Here is an 18,888-nt window from a genome sequence, read left to right on the forward strand (position 1 = left end):
ACTTGAAAAGACTTGATATTTTACTCAAAGTCTTACAATTTAAAACACATTATTTTTAAAGTGGCCCCATTAATCAATTCCACTCATTCCGCGTCAACAAGCGCAGACCGTCCCTGTTTTTTCTGTGTACGTCATCTGCAGCATAACCAATCAAATTAACAGGATTTAAAAATAACCAGACGAAAAATCAAAGCAGATATGCTACTGTTGAGTAATTTCTTTTTGGTCTGTCAATCATGAAATATCCAACTAAACACGGAGTGAAACATGCAAAACCTGCAAGACCAGGATCTCAGATCAACTTCCAACTGGGCGGCATTTGAAGTTGCACAAAGAGGTAAAGCTATAGTTTTCTTCATTGTCTCTATTTGGAAGTGTTTAGGTTGATTGAACCTGATAAGTTTTTCAAAATCAATTTGATGTAATATGTATGATCTGAGACAGAGCTCAGGGTTCCCCTTCTCTGTTAGCCATAGTCATAAAAGTATTTCACTATGTAAAATAAATTTAGTTTCACGTTTTAAAGTGAGAAAATTGTAACTTTTTTCATGTTTTTTAAAAATATAAAGTTGTATATGAATGCATTTCTGGAGGAAAACAAAAATGTTTAAAACAAAAGCAAACAGACTCTTCGTTCAGAGATTTATTAAGACTTAACAAAATGGACGCCTGTTGGGCCAAAATAGTCATGTTTTAGCATGCAAGTGAATGATTAGTTATTATCCACTGCAACACTTTAAAAAAACAAAACATGCTTCCCTGCAGCAGAGTGAATTTGAAGAGATACATGAAGAAACAAATTGTGTGTGTGAAATCGCTAAGAATAACAGTGAAATAAAAACCACAGCTTTTTGTGTGGAAATAAATCTTTCTTTGAGCTTCCAGACATTAAATGGCTCTTAGTAATAGTTAAAAACAAACAAAAAAAAACAGCAAAAACAATTTTACGGTTATCAAAGTGACAGTTAAGGTCCATTCTGACTTTTTCTGAAGCTGTAAAATACAGTTCATCTTTCTTACAGGGTTAGAAAAATACCATCCATTGCAGTCAATGCAAATATACAGTTCTGCTGTTTGTAGTTTACTTGTTCTGAGCTAAACAAAAGCATAAACACTGTTTCCAAACAATAAAAAGCATTTTTACTGAGTGTCCTTTAATTACTCACTGTAATTTCATCATCTATCATCAAAATAAGATACAGCTGCAGGAGAGCAAAGAGCAAGTTTTGGTTGCACATCTGGATAAATTACCAGAAAAGAGGGGGAAAAAAAACTAAATAGCTTGAAATGAAAACCTCCAGACATCTCTCTGTTGTTCGCAAACATCAATACCAGCCTCCTTTGCCGCCCTTCTTCTTCTTCTGTGGTGCCTTTTTGCGTGTGGCTCCAGATGAAGGCTTCTGCTGTCGTGGAGGGACCACGCCGCTGCCGCTGGGGGCTGTGGACGAGCCGGTCGCCGACCCGGGTCTGGGAGATGTCGGGGGGCTAGTGGCGGTTTTACTGGCATCACTGGAAAAAAAAAGAAGATCCGCACTGTGGTCAGACAGAGGTCACACAGACTGAAAGGTCTGACCTCCAGACGGCCAACAGGATTAGTGGCTTTGCACTGTAATCTAAGGTTCAGCACCTCAGATTAGTTCTGCTTTAGGTAACCTTTTAATGAAAAGCACCAAAAGCCCTTAAATGTTCCAAAACAAAGCAAATCAAAAAGACACTGAACATGCAGACAGGAGGGTAAAAGTAAAAATATTTTCGATTTTTTTGTTTATATAAGTTTTAAGGTGTGGATAACTTCTAGATTAACTTACCTGAAATGATTTATTTAATGATAATTTCTTATTTAGTGTAAGAAGATTCAGACCAGAGCTACATTATAAAAGGTCTAAACAGCAGACAGAACCTCCAGGAGTTCTGCTTCTGTTTTATAAAACGGTATGCAGGTTCATTCACTCACAGCTCGGCTGAAGCTGCTGCTGTCGTTCCCTGTGTGCCTTTTCCTATCGCCTCCTTCTTCTTCCCCTTCTTCTTGCCTCTGTAGTAGGAGCGCTCCCTCATCGGAAGCCACCTCTCCGGGTCTGCCGTCGCTTTGGGATCGTAATTTTTCGGAAGTTTGCCTAAAAGAAAACAAAAAACAAAAAAAAAAATAATGTGGGATCGGTTCTGTCTTCAAAAGAAGTGGGAAACATGGATATCAGCATACCTTTCTTCTTTTTCTTCTTCTTTTTGACCTCACCTTGGCTGAAAGAAAAATAAATGATCAGTATTTACAGATTATTACAAATCAAGAATTACTCTTTGATGTAAAAACTTTACCCAATTTCCTTGGGAAGGCTTTCTCCGACCACTTTGCCAGCTTTTTTCCTGACGTAAGTGGCGCCGTGAGAGTTCTCCAGTTCGTCCACGTCCACGTTGAAGGACATGGTGTCTGCAGATGGCAGGTGCTTGCTCAGACTGGAGACAAACGTTAAAGACGCTCAACAAACCTGTGCTGCAGTGGCTCACTGCAAACCTCAACAAAAACCTTCAGCTTGTTTGACTTGTAACCAGTAAAATTCAAGCACTTTCCAAAACTTGAAAATGGCGAGTTTAATTTCAAGGATTTCAAGCACTGGTACAAATCTTCTACTGTAATCATCATTCCAATGTTTTAATAACTTGTTTCTTTATACTTCTCTACAGCTAGAAAAAATTTAGTACTGACAGAAAAAACAGAAAATTATTATCTTAAGCAGCAAAAACCCATGAATGCTTGATTTTTGTTGTTTACAACATCAGTAAACACGAGTGAAATAACTTTCAAAGGATACGATTTGGCTTTGTCCGTATCCACCAGAGAATAAGCAGAGATCAGTTGTGCCAGCGTGTGAACGTCGTTTGTGTTTTGCCTGTGTTGAAAAGAAGAAACTGTAAGTTTTGTAGCTGTAAAAAACTTACATCTGGAAGTGTTTCTGCAGGACTCACTTCCACAGTTGCTCCAGGTCACTGATGGCTTCTTTTTTACGTCCGTGCTTCAGTTTGAAGTTTGCAGCTTCTCGCACCAGAGCCAGATGTGCAGCAGATCCGGGCTGCGAAGAAGAAGAAGAAAGTCTGCTGAGACTTCTATAAAGCCACTTTACTGTAAACCAACTCAAACATCAAATATCTACAGCCTCCTTCAACATTATCGGCTCACAATCAGAATTTATTTTATTACATTGGGCACGAAGGAAAGTACCGTGAAATTTAAAAAACAGCAACTCTCAAAGGCAAATTAAATAATTGAATAAAATAACTATAAATAAATATATCTCAAAATATAAAAAGTATAGTGGTAACACACAGAAACAACTGGGACATTAAGGGAGAAAAATACTGGGAAAAATGTGGAAAAGCCTCAAACAATTTTATTGTGTATTGCAGAGGCATAAAATCACCCTGAAAACAGGACAGAAATTCAACCTTTAATATTTTTTACATTGAATAAATTCAAATTTTATGGAATAAATGTTTTAGAAATACCAAAGACACCATTATTAGTGGTACTCCTACTGTTCATACTTAACAGTGTTTTGATTAAAAAAAGTATTAGTTCCACTGGGAAATTTTTCCACTTACAACATGAGGGATATATCTTCTTATCATACTTTTTTAATCAATATTAAGGAATTATTAATTACTTAAAACAAGCTCCTATATGTTGCTGAAATGTAATTTTTTCCCATTTAAAGAGTAGTAGGGTATCTGTATTAGAGACTAGATGAAAATACTTAGTAAGGTTGTGTTTTTGGTGTTGTTTCCAGGCAACATTAAGGAAACAAAGCTAAAAGCCCTACTAACCTGTTCAGCTTGATAATACTCTATAGCTTGCTTGAAAACGTCGATAGCGCTGTCGATATCCTCTTCATGGGAGTACATGGTTACAAGAGCTGAAACCTACAACAATAAACACATTTCAAGTAAAATACAAAACTACCAGATCACTTTGATTTTACAGAAACCTTTAATAATCTAGCAGCCCCAAAAAGAGTAAGTATTTAATATTCTCACCATTCCTGCTTTGTGCTTGAACTCTTCAATGGATCTGAGGACGTCACAGGCTTTTGTAACGTGACCTGAACAGTAAAAACATTAAAAACGGGTTTACTTTGGTGGTTTGTGTTCTTGCTGTGAGTTAAATACATTAAAGCTGAATGACTACCATACCTTTGTTTAACTCATAAATGTAAAATAAAAGGAAATTTTGTCTGGAGCGGGTCAGTACCTTGTACTAAATACAGTTGTGCCATTGTTAGTTTAATGCCAGATGCGCTTTCTGGGTTTTGCTCTGAGAATTGCTGCAAAAAAACAAACAAACAATAAAGATTTAAATCAGTGATCCTCAAACCAGAGTAGATATTTCCAGGAACAGTAGAAAAAGTAGAAAAAGAATTGCAGTCATCTTAATGTTTCCACATGAGATTATCACATGTTCTAGTGCTAAATTATTTCCACATTTAGCAAAAATAAATAAGATTTATACTCATCATTAATGAAGGCAAAAAAAAAAGTAGTTTTATGAAATGTCTGTAGTTGCTTGATTTTAGTGGGATCTGAATAATGAATTATCAGACATGTATTCAATTCATTATTATACAGGATTTTCATCAACTAATGATCTGTTAAATGATACTTTGTTGCATCAACCTGTCCAGAGAAAACAGTGGAAACGAGTATTTTTATGCCGTTTGGGGTTGAACATATTTACAAACAAAGAAGTTTTTTTCATTATCTTAAATATAAAAATACATATTTTATCTTGTTTTGACTTAATTTCTGCTCTGACAGTGGTGTTTTTTCAGCAAACTTCCTTCTTTGAGTCTATATACTAAATTAGTTTACAATTATTTCAATAACTGATTCATCATTAATCGTTTCAGGCTTACCATTGATCAGAATAGTAGGCAGCATTTCATGTTGCAACATTTCATCCAGACGTGACGGATGTGAATCAGGATGCTCACCTGCAAGAGCTCCACCGCCCTGCTGTGCTGCTTCTCCCTACACAGCTGAGCCGCCTGGATGAGGACGGGTCGAGGGTGGCCTGGGTTCTGAGACTGAAGACTGGATGAGAGTTTCCTGCACTGGTCGGCCTGTTTGCATCCAGACCACAAAGCCAAACCGGATTACAACAGATCCATAAAATGCAGAAGAAATGGATAAAATCAGAGCATTTTTCTCACCTGATTAGTGTACATGGCCAGCAGCGCTTTGTTGAACTCGATGGCCTGCAGCTGCTTCTTTGCCAATTTGTATTCCACACCTTCTGCGTTTGTGAGCTTCACTTTTTTCTTTGAGTCGAACACGTTTTGGTCCTGAAAGAACAGAAAGGGAGTCATTATCAGGCGTTTTTAGTTGAGGAGGTTTCACTTTAGGAGGCGAGCACTATCCCTACCTTATTGATTGTGATGATGTTGTTGGCCGTCACAGCCAGAAGCCCGACATCAGAAGGTCTGGAACCAGATCAGATTACCGCGGATCAGCCATTCAAGAAGTTAAAACGAGAAATACTTTAAAATGAGCTGATCTGAAGTGGTCATGTTCTGAAAAATCATCTTCATATTAGTCATTTTTATTGACAAGTTGCTGATTCAGGTCGGCTGAATGAACGCCATTAGGATAAAACTTAATTAGCTGTTGAGCTTTTATGTTTCTAAACAGAACCGCATAAAGTGAGTTTTTAAACCCACATCAGACTCCGTTTTGACCATTTCTCTTTCATTCTGTTGGGGATGCCACCTTGTTTCTGGGGCCGCTTAAGGATGACCAGCGGTGCCCTCTGCTGGATGGCGGCCAAACTACAACACTGAAATAAGGTATAATTGACTGGAACTAAATTTAATCAAATAAATATCCCAAGTTAAAATATTTTTCACCCTGTTATCATTTCCTTAACATGTCTTGAGCAAAGTCTGGACTCACTTGAGCTTGATGACCTGGTTGTAGAGCTGCAAAGCCTCATCTGTTCGTCCCTGCAGCTGCATGATGTATGCCATCTGAGAATGGATTACCGCCAGCTCTGACTCGATGTCTTCCTCAGTCACGTCCTGAAATAGACAGACAAATGACAGCTGTCCGTTGGCAAATTAAATGATCTAAACACAAAAACAATAGCTGATTTTAAGTCAAATGCCTCGAAAGCAAATGATCAAATGAATTCTAAATTTTACAAATAATATAAATATTGTAGTAGTCCTGATTGTACAGTTATTAAACAGAACAAGGTTTTAAAGTTAGCTCAAAAAGTTTTAGTTATAACATTCTGAGGCTGTAAAATGATTAGAGAGAGGTTTATTTTATTAACTTCCAGTTTAAACTCGCGTTTCACATTCTAAACACCTGTAAAAAAAAGCTTAATTTTATTTTACTTATTTCTGTCCTGTTGGATATGGAACACTTTAAATATAATTAATTTATAGTTTGATAGAACAAATCTTTGTGTGCAACTTATTTTGTGATTGTGGAATAAATACAAAACTTCAGTGTAAGAAAATATATACAAATATATATGAATGAGCTTCTTGGAGGAATCTGATTTAAAATTACATGAAACAATGAATTAATAACAGAAATGAAGGAATAAAGCTGGTTGAAGCAAATTTGTCCACATTGGCAAATGATTTCTAATTAATGGAAATATTGTTTGCAACGATTGACATTTGCTTTTGTTTTGATAAATTTCTATATCAAAATCAAATGTTTGGTCACATGATCTGTACTGAAAGGAATTAATTGGGTAAAAATCTCCAATAAGGAATTAAAGTCTGGACATCTTTTATTTGAGCAAATAGTTTCTCTGTGCAATTATCTGAAAAATATTTTATATATTTGCAAAAACAAACATTATTAATTTACAATACATGATATGCCCTCTTATGTACTTTTGGTATAATAAACTCTTCCAGAAAAATGAGCAATAGCGCTCATAACCTTCTCAAACCTGTTATTTTCTCAATAATTCACAACTTTACAAACTTACAGGATAACAGGCATTTATAGCATCTAGAATTATTTTTTTTGTAAACAAAATAAAAGCAATAACTTACAGAATCCTCTGCCAATGAGACCCTACAAAGTTCTGCCAAAATCAGAAAAATATTAACGTGTTAATATCAAACACTTGATTTAAAGATGAATGAAAACGTAGAAGTTCGACAAGGTGAGTAATGATAAACATGCTGACCTTCTGCTTGCCGTAGTGTGTTGAAGGCCTCCGTCAGCTGTCCTTGACCAATCAGAGTGCAGGCAGTGTTGTAACAGAGCTCATATGTCGACTCAGAAAGTCCCAGATCCTCCTACAAAGAAAAAAAGATTGACTAGATCAGTTTTTTAAAAAGAACAATAATAAAAATCACACTCATGCAATTTAAAGTTCTGATCTCAGCAACAACACTCAGTTTATTGTGAATTTTTGGGTGTTTAATTTAGTTCTGACCATTGATGAGCATTTAGTGTTCAGCTTTTATCACAGATAAATGAATATAAAACAAATAATAAGTTTATTCACTCAATTTTACAAATTTCATAAATAATTTACAAATTCACTATCTTACAACAATGCTCCAGTGAGCAGAAAAAAGAAAAGTTTTGCATGAGCCCTTTCTCAATATTTACAAAATAAAATTTCACATTAAGTTAACAATATAAGTTGCAAACCGTATATCATTCCCTCCATTGTTGACTCAAAAGTTTATAAGACCTTATTATTTTTTCTTATAAAGTGTTTTGAATTGGCTCATAGTACAGCATTTGTTCAACTTCTCATTCAAACTATTCCATAATTTCACTCCACTACATAATTGTTTTAAGGTAGTACACACAGTTTTATTTTTCAAATCATACCTCCTCTTATTTCTGTCATTTGAGTTTAAGACAAATAACTTCTGTAAATGAATTGGCAACAATCTCTTTAACCAAATCTCTTAGTTTCAAGATATTTGATTGAATAAACAACAGATATGTTCTCCATTATTCACTTTATATAGCATTCTCATAGCTTTGTCTTGTGTCACAAACACAATAAAACATAAATAAAATATAAACTGAGAAAAGAAAGCTGAACTAATCAAATATGAAAAAAAGTTTCTAAAAATATTGAACCCATCAAAAATGTGATCTTTGTATGTGTTTGAGCATTACCATCGGCGCCTTCTCCCACTGACTCATCGCAGCCACGACTGCAGCCAGGTTGGTCTTTCTCTCCTCCTCATATTCATCCTGAGAGTTTCTGATCAGGTTTGTGTAGATAGTCTTGCACTCATCGTAGCGCTCCAGTCTGTACAGCTACACAAAGAGAAGAGCTCAGATCATCTGACACACTAATAGCATCTGAACAGGAAAAATGAAGCCACAGTGTACCAGGAAAAGTCATTACACTCAACAATAAAAGCTTACTCTCTGTCTCCAGGACACCATTACTGAGATTTAGTAGAAAGTCAAACCAGAACATTAGTGAGTGTAATTTTGTGTATTTATAATGATGCATATCAGAAATACAAACTACATGAACAATAATAAGTACAATTTTCTCCTAAAAAGACAACAGTAGAAATATTAAACAGTCTCACCACTTGACCATAAAGTTCCTTCAGCTTGTCTGTCTGGTCAGGAGCATTTTCAATGGTCTTCAATGCACTTTCCACTCTGTTCAGCCGATACTCACAGTACGCCTTCTCAAATACAACCTCACTGATATATAAAAGAAAAAGAAAAAAGGGAGACAATTACACTTCCCAGATTCAAAATCTCAATTTAAATACCCATTTTAATCAAACAGTTTCTTTTTTTGTTCCACAAACTGAAGGTTTTAGTGATTATTTTTTTTAAGTATCACAAAACAATTCTTTTTATTAATTGCTATGAACCGATTATTGAAATAATCGCCAACAAATGCAGTAATTAATTAATCATTAAATGGAGCACCCAGACTCAGAAAAGTAAATTTGCTGAAATTACATTATCAGAGCAATAATTAAGCCAAAACTGTACAAAATATATTTATATTTTGCTCTTAAGATATAAAACAAACCCTGTCTGTAAATATATTATGCTCCTCAAGTGACATGGTTCAAATTATGCATGAGAAAGATCTCAGATTAAGTACCTTTTGCTATCAAATTATTAATCAGTTAATTGAAAATATATTCCACAGATTAGTCCTACACTGTACTGATGTTGAGAACAGTGGGATGAGCGTTTCATGTTGAAGTATTTTTAACTGGAGCTATAAAAGGACAAGTGTGGAAAAAAACAAATTTTTATTCCGTTTAAATTAATATAATATTTATTTGCATTTTTTATTGTATTTCTAATATTGTATAAAACAGGCTTAAGTGTTTAGATGAAAAATCTGCAGGATGTGCCAATACATTTTTAAATCAATAGAACACTAAAACAATTGTTAGTTGCAGCCCCATGTGAAACAAAAACAATTTAATATTTTGTTAGTTGTTTACCTCCCAAGCACTTTGGTGTGAGTGTTCATGACGTTCAGAGCCTCCTTGAAGCTCCCATTCTGAACAAGGCAAACAATTTTACAGTGAAGGGCTGTCACATCGTCCCTGTTCTCATGCAGAACTATAGCAGAGGCAGAGAAAAGAAAATAAGTTATTAAATAACTAGTGATGGACAGCTACGAACATTACATCACAACAACATAATATTACTATTCTGAAGACCTGATTAATAATTATAAGTGCACTAATCTTTCTATTTTTCAATTTATTTACTATTACGTGATATAAGAAGTATGTATTATATTGATGCAATGCAGTATCACTTGTTTTTTGCTACTTATTCAAAACAACAAAATGTCAGTGTTGAATATGCATATGTGTGTTTATTATTTTAGTTTTTACAGATCCGACTTTGACTTGAAATCAAAGTTGACGTGGTAATGAACTCTTAGCTCCACAGCAGGTCAGGGTAGGGACACGTCATTGGTCAGAATACACCGGTGCAAAATCTAGTGAGAAAATTGAACTCACCAGTGACCTGACATGATACACAACACACCTTCCTCGTCTGTTTTATAAACTAACACACTGAGGTTATCAAACAACAAAAAATAAAAAGCTGTGTCTCTCTTTACAGAGTTGACAGATTTAGCTTAGCAACATGCTAATAAGGAACAATGATCCCCAGTACAGTATGTCGCTAACAGCGACCGCGGCTCGGGTTTTAAAGACGGCCCTGTCAGGAATCGACACTTACTCTTAGAAAGCGCCTTCAGAGCTCGCGTGTAGTCGCCATTCTGTCCGCAGCGGTTCACTTCGGTCCACAGCGAAGCCACGGACACCCCTCCACTCGCCATCTTTGCTGAATGGACCGACAAGGTAGGCGGAAGTATAATGTGTTGCTTCCGGGCTAGAAAGCAAGTATTTAAAAAAAATAAATAAAATTACATTTACACATTAAAGAACGAACATAATACATCCCTGATATTTGAAGCAGGTTCATTTTGGTGAAGCAAATAGCATTTTTCTTCAACATTTTTTATTTGAAATTGTCGCAGTCACCTGACGCCTTCATAGCCACCGATTAAAATGGGATTACACATTTCAGAATGTGAAAACAGACAGCAGGCCGAGCTGTCTTTCAAACAGGGAGTTCCAAATGTGAACTTTTAATGTTCAGCTCTTGACTCAAGAGGCAGAACAAAAAGGCTTGTTTAAACAACGAGCCTTTGAGTTTAAACACTGTCATAAACATGAGATAACATTACACTGTGTCATGACAGTCTTATTCACAACAAAAGCTAACTACGTAGAGCTGGCATATCATATCACATTAAAGTTTGTAGTCACAATGTAGAAAAAATATATGAATAAGAACAAAAGGTAAATAGTTTTTCAACACATTGTATAATTAGTGAATTCCAGTCAGGTGCAGGTGTTTGCACTTTTAAATTACTTTAAAAAATTACAGTAACTCAGTGAAGCTACTCAAGCAAAATTAAAAAAGTACAGTGCAGTTTAACTACTGCTACAAGTATTTTCTCCCCAAAGTTACTACCTATGTGTAATAATATATTTGTATTTAAATTAAATTTAATATGCGTGAGATACATAAGACAAATGTGTAATTGTGGACTTAAGTGTGCTACTGGACCTTGTTAGACTGAATATTTCTTTAAAAAGTGTAGTTACATTTACGAATGAAGAGGTCGATCCGCTAGAGTGAAAATAAAATTATGTGAAAATGGAAAATTCCGATTGTAACAGTAACACGCGAAAGCCCCATATTCGGAACTCCTCATCCGTAGAGGAGGGGAGGAGAGGGAGGTGAAGAAGAGGGGGTACTGTTGTCATCCGTCAGGGCAGTGTGTCGAGCTTTTGTCCAGGAGAAATGGCCGGGATCAAAGGTATAAAAAACGTCCCAGCTTTCCTTGACGATTCTTTTTTATTTAAATGGAAGCGGCTTTAAAATGCGCAGGAGAAGAGTGATGCGTTTAAAACAGCCATCCAGCTAACAGAGGGTGAATATTAGCAACGGTCCCGCCGTTCACTGAATCTAGCTGAATCACCCGCAGTGCTTTTAAGCGTCTGTTTTTCAGCTTCCATGGTTGTTAATATATAGTAAATAACGTGTAACATCGCAGTTAATGTCGCTCTTGTTAGCCCCGTGTTTTTCCCTGAGCTGCTCTTGTTGCTAATTTCGTTGCTCGGATTAACGGCTGTTGTTAGCCAGCAGCTCCTAATAGCAAGGCAAGCCGCTCCACGTGAAATCAGCCGGACCATCACATGATAAGCCTCGGTCCTCAGCCGGTTCTGTGGTGGTACTGTGACGCTAACTGAGTCTGAAATTCTCTGCCTCTCTTACAGCTCTCATCAGCCTCTCTTTCGGAGGGGCCATCGGCCTCATGTTCCTCATGCTTGGATGTGCCCTACCAGTATATGAGTGAGTACAACCATCACACACTGTTAGGATGCATTGAAATCAATGTGTGATCCCAGTGCAGCCTTTAACGAGGGTCAGGGTTCATACGCAGCCTGGAAAAGTATTGATTTTGTTAGGGTGACCAGATTTTGATTTCCAAGTGAAGTAGCAACAGTCCTGAAAACACTTCAATCCTACTCTGTTTACTTAATTAGACTTTTGATTGTTGCATATTTAAAGTGTTCCTTCTGTATGTGGTTAGAAAAAATACTTAAATACATTTCACAAGTCAAAAAATCACTATAAGATATCTTGATATAAATGATAATAGAAATAATGCATTAGAAAAGTAATATGTAACAATAGGTAACTTTTTCAGTCATACGCAACAAAATTTACGCACAAAAAATTATCTGTAATAATATGATATCACACAGTCAATCAATCAGTTCAATAGATGAACTCTCACGCAATTGTTTTATAGTTTTTGTGGAAATGTCCTCCGGATGCATTTAGAGGACATTTAGTCTCAAAATTTTGATTTCACATTTTCCATGTCTGAATGGACAAATATATTTATGTCCAGACTATTCACTATTCCATTGTCTAAAAGTTTTGTCCTTCCTTTATGCAATTCTTCCTCCATTAAAGCCTTCTTTGTTTCCTTCCTATAATCCTACCTTTCTTCCTTCTTTGTGTCCTCTTAATTCTTCCTTTCTCATGTCTCTGTTCTTCACTCCCTCATTGCATTTTCTCTTTCCTGTCTCTCTTCCTCATCGCTTTGCTTCTGTCCCTCCTTTTGTTTTTCCATTAGTTTTCAGTCTTTCTTCTTTCTTTCCTTTGTACATTCTTTCAATCTCTCTTCTATCCTGTCTGCCGTTGTTTCTTTTTTGTCTTTTCCATATCTTACTTGTGTTCTTCATTCTTTCCTTAATTTCTTTCTCCTTTCTGATTCTCTTTGTTCTGATATTTGTTTTTCCATTGTTTCTACCTTTATCCTTTCTTGTTCTGCTTCCCTTTTTTCTGTCCTTTTATATTTCCTTCCTTCTGTCTATCAGTCCTTCCCTTCCTTTTGTCTTTTTTGCTAATCATCTCTTCTTTCATTCTGGTTTTTGCTGTGCTATATGCAAAATCTGCACACTCTGAAAACATGTGCCACAAACTAATTATGAATGTTGGTATTTCATATTTTAAAGTGATCATAAAGGACTAAAAAGTCTCGAAAATTGAGTTTACAGGAAAAATGGGCAGAAGCCCTGGAGGTTGCAGTTCCAAGGACAGATCACAGAACACATTTTTAAAGATGTTCCTGCAATAAAGCATTTACTGCAGATCTGTGCAATATTATAAATAGACGCACATCTCAGTAATTCAATCTGTTTGCTGTTTGCTAGAGAATAATAAGAAAAAGCCTTTCTCTTTTCATCTAGCAGTAGTAGAAGGGTGGACTTGAGGATTTTCTTTTTTTTTTTCTGAAGAGTTTTTGCGGTGCTAGTGGGTCGTATTTTTGATAGAAGGCAGACAGGAAAGAGGGCGAGGAGAGGGGGAAGACATGCAGCAAGGGTCACCAGCACCGGGAGTTGAACCCGCAATGTCCGCGTCGAAGACAGGGGCCTCCAAGCGTGGGAAGTGCTAACCCCCTGCGCCACCACAGCACACCCCGACTTGAGGATTTTCAGCAAGCTGTCCCGACATGATCTGGATAGCAAACCAAACTTGACGTCTGATTCTGAGAAATAGTTACACAAAACATGTACTGATGAAACTCTTATCAACACTCCATTTCTTAACAGAGGAAGTTAAAATATACTAATGAGGGCAAAATCCTGGTAATTCAATCTCTGACCTGCATCACCACAACGTGTGTATTTATGTCTCCTTCATTTGTCCCGCTTCCTTTTTTTATGCAGCAAATACTGGCCTTTGTTCCTCCTCTTCTTCTACATCCTCTCGCCCATCCCTTACTGCATCTCGCGGCGGGTGGTTGATGACACAGACTCTGCCAGCAACGCCTGCAAAGAGCTGGCCATCTTCCTCACGACGGGCATCGTCATCTCAGCCTTTGGCCTGCCCATTGTTTTTGCTAGAGCTGAAGTGGTAAGTCATGAAGACTTAGTTGTTACTAAATGTTTTTATGTTGGTTTTCTTCCAGAGATAAACCTTACAGGTGACCTGTTGTGCTTATTTGATAATGGGCTACACAAAACATGTTCATTACATTTTTTGTACAAAATAAGTCTTTGACAGTGAGATTTTTGTCTGTTCACTTCTGTCTATTTTTTAAGGATTTTAGTTGATACAGCGATACAAAGTACAAATAGTAAAGTGGAAAGAAAATGGTTCTCAACATAATTTTAAAGATGACCTATTATGCTTTCTTAAACAGGTTAGGATTAGTCTATGGGCTATAAAAGCATGTTCATTAATTTTAATGATTAAATCAGTTCTAGTTCCTTTCAGAAGGATCTATAAATGGCATCTTGTCACTTTGAAATCCAATAAGCTGCTGCTGGCCACGCCCCCAACTCAACATTTACACTTGCACATAAAAATGGATCCTAGCAGATATGCAATTATACAACCATGCAGAAGTAGAAAAGCAGAAGTAGAGCCTCCTGCGCAACCAATATGAACGCAACAAGTTGTTTTTGCATGGTAAGTCAACAACAAATCACTTGGTTGTACAGACCATACAGCGGTTAAAGTAGCTGACCAAATGTGCTGGAGCTCACCTTGGGTTTCAAGGTAACCCACTGGGCTTTGATGAGGCTTCTGAGTAACTGTGCAGTACCTGCTGATTTGTGACCTTACATTCTGAAGGTTTTTTACACGGCTCATTTTCCAGACACCAAAAAACAGCAACTTATTGCCAAAAACAAAAACCATCTGGGTGTCATTTAAGTTCTTGAAATGTTTATAGAAGCAGTGGAAACCAAATGGAACCATAAACTCTCCAAAATGTCAAATTTGCATTTAGTTCAGGTAGGCACTCCTCACATTAAAGTATTGGAAGTACAAAAATGTTCAAAGGGTGAATTTTGCATCGTAAATCCCTAAAATGTTTTTGTTGATACTTCTGTTTAGATGCTCTGCTGGTATGTCCTGAATTGTGAATGCGCTGGTTTTTTGCAGATCGCCTGGGGGGCGTGCGCGCTCGTGTCAACAGGTAATGTAGTCATCTTCGGGACCATCCTGGGCTTCTTCCTGGTCTTCGGCTCCAACGACGACTTCAGTTGGCAGCAGTGGTAAAACGGCCAAATGAAGGAGAGCGGCAGGGAAGGGGGACCTTAGTCTGAACTGTTTTTATTAGTATTACAATTATTATTATTATTAAAGTATTACTGTTTGGTTGTTGTTGTTATTCATATGATGACCACCCATCCATAGACTTACACCAGACCAGTGCAATACTTTTTTTTTAAACTACCTGCTCTATGTTGAACTGACACAAGAAGATGGAAAATACTGACTTGTACTATGATTTTATTTATAAAATTTTTTTTTTAGATTTTGCTCTCAAATAACGACAAGATTTCTTCATGTCGTTATTTGACCTACTGCTTGAGTCATAAAGAGCAACATGGCAAGTTGCCATTGGTATTGCCATTGGTATTAATGGGTGACATTTTGCTAAAATAGCGCAGATTTTGACATCTTCTGTAAATGTAAAGTGACCTACATTACGCTTCGACACTTGGTGAGAACCTGACTGTCAGGGCAGGAATTAATAATCAGCGTCTTTTGAAGAAGTTATATGTTGCTTATCCTTTTCTCTTGGGTTCAGGCTTGTATCTGCACAAATGTTCTCTCCTTCATTTGGCTCAGACACCAAGGAAAAAGAAAACAATACTCTTTTTTCTAATTGTCATGGAAAAACATTTCAGAGGATTGTTTTAATGCAATATGCAGGAATCAGCAGATATTCAGTAATGGCATTAAAGATAAAATAATGACTAACAATTCATTTCCCTACCTGCTGAACATTATGCTCGCAAACACACTCATTACTTTTGAAATCTGCCACATGTTTTGAAAGTCAACAGAAATTTTACATTTCATACTTTTTAGATATTAATTTATTCTGCCTCTAAAACATGACGACATATGACATTTAAACCTTTTTTGATTAGCAAATAGCACCAGGAGAAAGAACAGCAGGCTGGCATGCACCCAGACATCAGATTTTATTACCATCTTAGCATCAATTTGCTCTGATTATACTCTGTGTGGGACATCTGCACTGTAATGCCCAGAAAGCAAGAAAGGCTTGCTTTTTCAGCAGCTAGCTTGGCTTCAGGACAGCAGCACTGTTAGAAAGACCAACAGTCTTTAAACTTTGCAATCCGACTCCTTGATCGTATCAATGAACCAGCATATGTGTTAATTTAGTATATTTGCTTCGTTTCCATGATAAAAACTCCAGCACATTCACTGCTTTAACTCTGAAGGTTGTCTCTGAGGTTTATGACATTTTGCTCTAGCATGCAGCTTGCGGCTGTTAAACTGCTTTCGGATCTAAACATGGAGTTAAGCTGCAGCCTGAACACAGCTTTTCTCTGAGGGGAAGGTTTAGATCTTCAAGTTGCATCGATTATTTACCGTTCCTCATTTTGTGTCGAGCCCTGATGATGCCTCTTCCTCTGGCAGATTCCCAGACTTTTTGTCTCACAATCACAGATTGTGCTTCAGACTTAATACAATTTTTTCTAAAAATGTACACAATGTTCTTCGTAGCAACTCAAAATCACAAAATTACCACAAAAGTCAGACAATGTATGGAGGAGTTTCTGTTAAATAATAAAATTTTTAATTCCTCTGACCCCAACTTGACACTTCATAAAGTGTGTTCAGATTAAATAGATTTAAAATGTGCTGAATGATTTTAGTGGTCGCCAACATAATAGATCTGTCAGCAGATTTTAATTATTCTTTCTAAAAATTCTAAACGATCAGAAATTCTGAAATAGTTATCAGACTTAGAGATTTATATAGAACTAGTTAAAACAGCACAAAATCTAAAAACTGTAAAGATAAATATCAGTGTTAATTGTTCTTTGAGCTCGAATCTGTCAATTCAGATTTTGTTTCCTAAAACACATCAAAGAGAAAAGGTGTGCTGCAGTTTGGTCGATAATCATTTTGAAAACATCATAGTTGATGTTTTCAAAGTAATTTCTGGTTGTGGATTGAATCGTATGTTCCTAACATTCATCTGATGTTTTTTTTTTTATTTCTTAAAGTAAGATAACTGCATCAAATTTCATGGTGGTGATTGATGCATTTATTTAACAAAAATGGTCAAAGTTCTTAGTTTTACATAGAAAATCTATCACAGGAAAACTGTCTAATTTTTAATTGGCTGTCATTAAAATATATTAAAATGTTGACTGAAAGTTTTAAAGATGACTCCCTAAAAGTCAACCTCCAATAATCACAAATTCACCAAACATTCGGACTTCTGTCATTTAATTCTTAAGGCCAATGCCTTCCTCAGTAGGCTGAGGGAATAAAATTATAGCTTTTGTTTCTTATTCTGTGCAGAATGTTTTTTTATGCATACTGTCTGAAAAATATGAGATGGATGTGCTGCAGAAGTATAAAATATCTTTATTCCTATTCTTTCAGCCTCAAGTAAAATAACAAATTCCTCTATTCTTGCAGAGAATGTATTGGTTTTTAGATCGTCTCTTCTTGTCAGTAGATAAAAAACTGTTGCTGCATCGTTCCACTGTCTCTCTCTTCGGGGTTTTATTTGCGTTCTAAAACAACAGGGTTAAAATTTTCCTTGAGGTTAAATCTTTAATCATTGAGTTAAAGTAAATTTTAGCAACCAATCCACTTTTCTCAGATCAAATTAAGGAGAACATGAGTTTGTTTTACATAGTTTTTTTCTTAATTTTTTTTTATCAGAAATGCACTGATCAGGATTTTATTGACTGATAACAGTTTTTGTTTTCTTTTGTTCCAAACTGCCAATTCAAATTTTTGTACTGTAAAACCTCAAATGTGTAAGTTTTTATTTTATAATGAAAAGCTTTCATTGATAAACTTTTGACTAAATTAAAAACAAAGCGCATCAATGTTCACTGATGCATTTACAGATCCATAAAATTGGGATTTTTGATTCATTCAGTGAAGAAGGCCAGGATGAATCAACCAGTTTCAGTCAAAACTAGTTTTTACAGAAATCAAAATATGATTGACCAAAAACATTTAGGCTTCATTTTCAGAACTGCTAATTAAAATGTATTGCTTTTTTCAAAGGAATTGGTCATATTAAAAGCTTCACTTCACACAATCTTAATAGTTTCTCTTAAAAACATTCAATAAAAAAAAAAGCTGCTACTGACTTTTATGTGACTATAACAATGTTTGGTTGTATGCAAGTCCATCTGCTGGGCGACCTCCAGAGGTGTGAACATCTGTGTGTTTCCAGTTTTAAGCTCAATAAGTTAAATGTTCTCAAGTTTATTTTGTTTCATAGTCTGCTGTGAAAGCCCTTTGATGTGACAGAGGCTGGTGTGAAGTTCTGGGATGGGTTTCTGTGTTTCTCTGTTTGTTTCTGTTGCTCATAATGATGAGAGGATATTGTATTTATTTATTTTGTCGAGTCAACGTTTGGTTCCTTTTTTTTATCTACAACGCTTGTGTTGAAAGAACGACGGTCAGCATGGTGATTTCCTTTTCTCCTTTTTTATTTTTAATAAATGCCATTTTTGAACATCCGTTCTGTTGAATGACTAATAATGCGTCCAACTTTGCAGCATTTATTACTAAGAAATCTGAAAATCCGACTAAATATACCCTCCATCACACAAGATTTCAGATGCGCTACATTCAATCACATTTTGTGACACAGAAGGCTATAAGCATTTTCTGAAAGGATTTAGGAAAAGACTGATCAACAATTTTGATTTGCTCATTCTTTAATGGAATCTTAAAGGAAAAAGTCATTAGTTTACTGATATAGACACAGAAACTGGATAGCTGCCTAGT

General features: G+C 36.1%; 2 protein-coding genes across 2 annotated transcripts; one reads left to right on the forward strand and one right to left on the reverse strand.

Annotated features, from left to right (window-relative positions):
* Nucleotides 1-628: 628 nt before the first annotated feature.
* On the reverse strand, nucleotides 629-10,343 carry LOC129360780 (signal recognition particle subunit SRP72-like). The gene is made up of 19 exons (XM_055031183.1): nucleotides 10,228-10,343; nucleotides 9,471-9,591; nucleotides 8,583-8,703; nucleotides 8,155-8,298; nucleotides 7,199-7,310; nucleotides 7,062-7,093; nucleotides 5,938-6,062; nucleotides 5,411-5,468; nucleotides 5,199-5,330; nucleotides 4,980-5,108; nucleotides 4,241-4,313; nucleotides 4,027-4,091; nucleotides 3,817-3,912; nucleotides 2,962-3,065; nucleotides 2,808-2,885; nucleotides 2,314-2,451; nucleotides 2,201-2,238; nucleotides 1,955-2,114; nucleotides 629-1,509 (listed from the first exon to the last, which is right to left on the reverse strand). The coding sequence occupies exons 1-19, from the start codon at nucleotides 10,325-10,327 to the stop codon at nucleotides 1,326-1,328; spliced, it is 2,010 nt and encodes a 669-aa protein (XP_054887158.1). The 5' UTR covers nucleotides 10,328-10,343; the 3' UTR covers nucleotides 629-1,325.
* Nucleotides 10,344-11,258: 915 nt separating this feature from the next.
* On the forward strand, nucleotides 11,259-18,617 carry LOC129360711 (leptin receptor overlapping transcript-like 1). Its single transcript, XM_055031087.1, has 4 exons — nucleotides 11,259-11,377; nucleotides 11,838-11,913; nucleotides 13,803-13,989; nucleotides 15,025-18,617. The coding sequence occupies exons 1-4, from the start codon at nucleotides 11,362-11,364 to the stop codon at nucleotides 15,139-15,141; spliced, it is 396 nt and encodes a 131-aa protein (XP_054887062.1). The 5' UTR covers nucleotides 11,259-11,361; the 3' UTR covers nucleotides 15,142-18,617.
* Nucleotides 18,618-18,888: the final 271 nt, after the last annotated feature.

The sequence above is a fragment of the Poeciliopsis prolifica genome, unplaced genomic scaffold (assembly GCF_027474105.1).
Source record: "Poeciliopsis prolifica strain line A6 unplaced genomic scaffold, Auburn_PproV2 SCAFFOLD006, whole genome shotgun sequence".
Classification (NCBI taxonomy): domain Eukaryota; kingdom Metazoa; phylum Chordata; class Actinopteri; order Cyprinodontiformes; family Poeciliidae; genus Poeciliopsis; species Poeciliopsis prolifica.

What these genes read in the sequence shown, in the direction of transcription:
- LOC129360780 (XM_055031183.1), bottom strand. Translation starts at nt 10,327, where the DNA reads ATGGCGAGTGGAGGGGTGTCCGTGGCTTCGCTGTGGACCGAAGTGAAC. An exon ending in AGGAACTTTATGGTCAAGTG is followed by an intron (nt 8,299 to 8,582) that starts GTGAGACTGTTT and finishes CTCTTTGTGTAG; the next exon opens with CTGTACAGACTGGAGCGCTA. An exon ending in CACACTACGGCAAGCAGAAG is followed by an intron (nt 7,094 to 7,198) that starts GTCAGCATGTTT and finishes TGATTTTGGCAG; the next exon opens with AACTTTGTAGGGTCTCATTG.
- LOC129360711 (XM_055031087.1), top strand. An exon ending in TGTGCCCTACCAGTATATGA is followed by an intron (nt 11,914 to 13,802) that starts GTGAGTACAACC and finishes TTTTTTATGCAG; the next exon opens with CAAATACTGGCCTTTGTTCC. An exon ending in TTTTTGCTAGAGCTGAAGTG is followed by an intron (nt 13,990 to 15,024) that starts GTAAGTCATGAA and finishes GGTTTTTTGCAG; the next exon opens with ATCGCCTGGGGGGCGTGCGC.